This window comes from Anneissia japonica, unplaced genomic scaffold (genome assembly GCF_011630105.1).
Source record: "Anneissia japonica isolate Jap-2015-1 unplaced genomic scaffold, ASM1163010v1 scaffold288160_len75421_cov193, whole genome shotgun sequence".
Lineage (NCBI taxonomy): Eukaryota > Metazoa > Echinodermata > Crinoidea > Comatulida > Comatulidae > Anneissia > Anneissia japonica.
Window position 1 is genome coordinate 61,603 of NW_022709616.1, and position 2,011 is coordinate 63,613.

General features: G+C 38.5%; 1 protein-coding gene across 1 annotated transcript; it reads left to right on the top strand.

The window, feature by feature from the left end:
• The first annotated feature begins 700 nt into the window (after nt 1-700).
• On the top strand, nt 701-1,717 carry LOC117106921. The gene is made up of 2 exons (XM_033248443.1): nt 701-718; nt 984-1,717. Coding segments are annotated over exons 1-2 (735 nt in total). The 5' UTR covers nt 701-717.
• The last annotated feature ends 294 nt before the right edge of the window (nt 1,718-2,011 follow it).

Sequence of the window (2,011 nt, forward strand, 5' to 3'; positions counted from 1 at the left end):
AAAAAGGTGGAGCTAATTAAACGGGACCTCCGGTCCCCCTCTAACCTCGATGGGGTGTGAATGAGGGGATACACCATGCCTATGTCTAATCCAAAGGATTTTTAGGAACAATCTGTCGTTTTCGAACGATATTGTTTCCCAATTCCTCTCCTTTTTGTTTCCCAACTCCTCTCATATTGTCCCTACCCCTCCCACATCTCCTTCCCCGCCATCCGCACTTTTTATCCCTTAGCCGTGGCCATTAGATTGAAGAATTTGTGCTGTTTTGAAAAACATCGCTAATTTCGCGGCCGCACACACAGTGAAGTAAATAGTGAAATCTGCAGTCCAACGCGATCGTATCTTATCTTATTGTTGGCTGGAATTGTGGGCTGGCTTGTTGTTGGCTGGCAGATTGTTGGCTAAAGCCTATGGAACGCCAAAAGGGCAACCTTGAACACTTCAACGATTATACAAACAGTACCAACGAATACACAGGCACTCCAATGAATGTACAAGCACTCCAATGAATATTGAAACACTCCAACGAATATAGTCTTATACACATCTAGATGTGTATAAGAGACAGGGATTGGACATTGTGTTGACTCTGCATTCGCTGTGAGAATGATATGCATGAAATTGAAATGAGACGCTTTTTTACTGCCACTGGTACAGTGGTAGGGCCCTATCTATTTAGTGGCCTAGTCCTTCTTGGTCATGTATTCTTAAATAGTGAGTAAGTAGTGCTTGAAAATGAACTGGGGAAAAAGAAAGATAAAAATACAATAGGGCCTACTTCATTTTAAATGTACAAGCAGGGAGTTGTCTAAATAACAACTCCCTGGTACAAGCTAATAATATAGATGTTAATTATAGATGTTGATATGATTTAATGAGCCAAAAAAAATATGCAACTGGGGAAAAAAAATGGCAGTGGCTATTATTACACCAGTCCTTGAATTACTAAATATATAGCCTGTATTCTTTCTTAATTGGTTTAGTGTATCAAGGTATTTTGAGAACGATTTACATGAAGACTAAACACATATGGCGTCTTTTGATGTTGTTGTTCGTGCTGACTGCTCTGTTTGTAGTCGAGTCAATTCTTTTTCTTCCTATTCTTCAATGGAATACGAATGGTCAGTCAAGTCTGCCGACAAGAAGCCGACAGGAACGGGAATCCAAGATCAAGCATGCAATGTTCCGCCATCAGCTCATTCAAGAAAAGCGAAACCGTACGAAATACATCCGAGTTGATTCCACAAGCCTCCATCTGCCAAAACATTTGTTACCTCTCAAAAAATCTTCTAATACCTGGTTTTCTAATAATGCCTCCCAGATGTTGCACTGTGAGGATATTCTGGAGATAAGTCTGGTGAAACGAATCGGAAAAGGTACCACCAAAGAGGTGTGGAAGGCGACTTATCAGCAGAAAGAAGTCGCTGTAAAGTTAGTGTCTAAGTCCGTTGATGACATAAGGACGTGTATGAAAAGAGTACAAGCTGATGAGGAGGAGCGACGAAGGTGCTATACATATGCTAATTACAAACTGATGAAAGAAATATCACTGCTACTGGATTTACAACATTCAAACTGTCTCTTATACACATCTATGTTTCATATTTATATCTTGCATATAACTATCAATTTTTCTGTACATTTCAAATTTTCCTCGAGTTTGCACAAAGTTATTTTGAATTTGAATTTTGAATTTGAAAAAATGGCCCCTGAATGAAAGGCACATAGGCGTAAAAAAATGGTCCGGTTAAAAAATGGCCCCAAATGGGAGGTACAGCATGTACTGTATTATAGAGGGTATTGCATAGTCACACCTACTACACATAAGGTACAGATATAATTTTTTGGTTTTTGTAGTTTGACATTCAACCTCAGCCTCAATTTGTTCTTATTTTTTCTTAATTTTTAAGCAATTTCAGCCTCAGTGTTCTTATAAAATGTGTTCTTATAAATAAAAAAGTGTACTCTCTATAAGATAAATTTAGAGAATAAGAATACTAAGCCGTAGGCC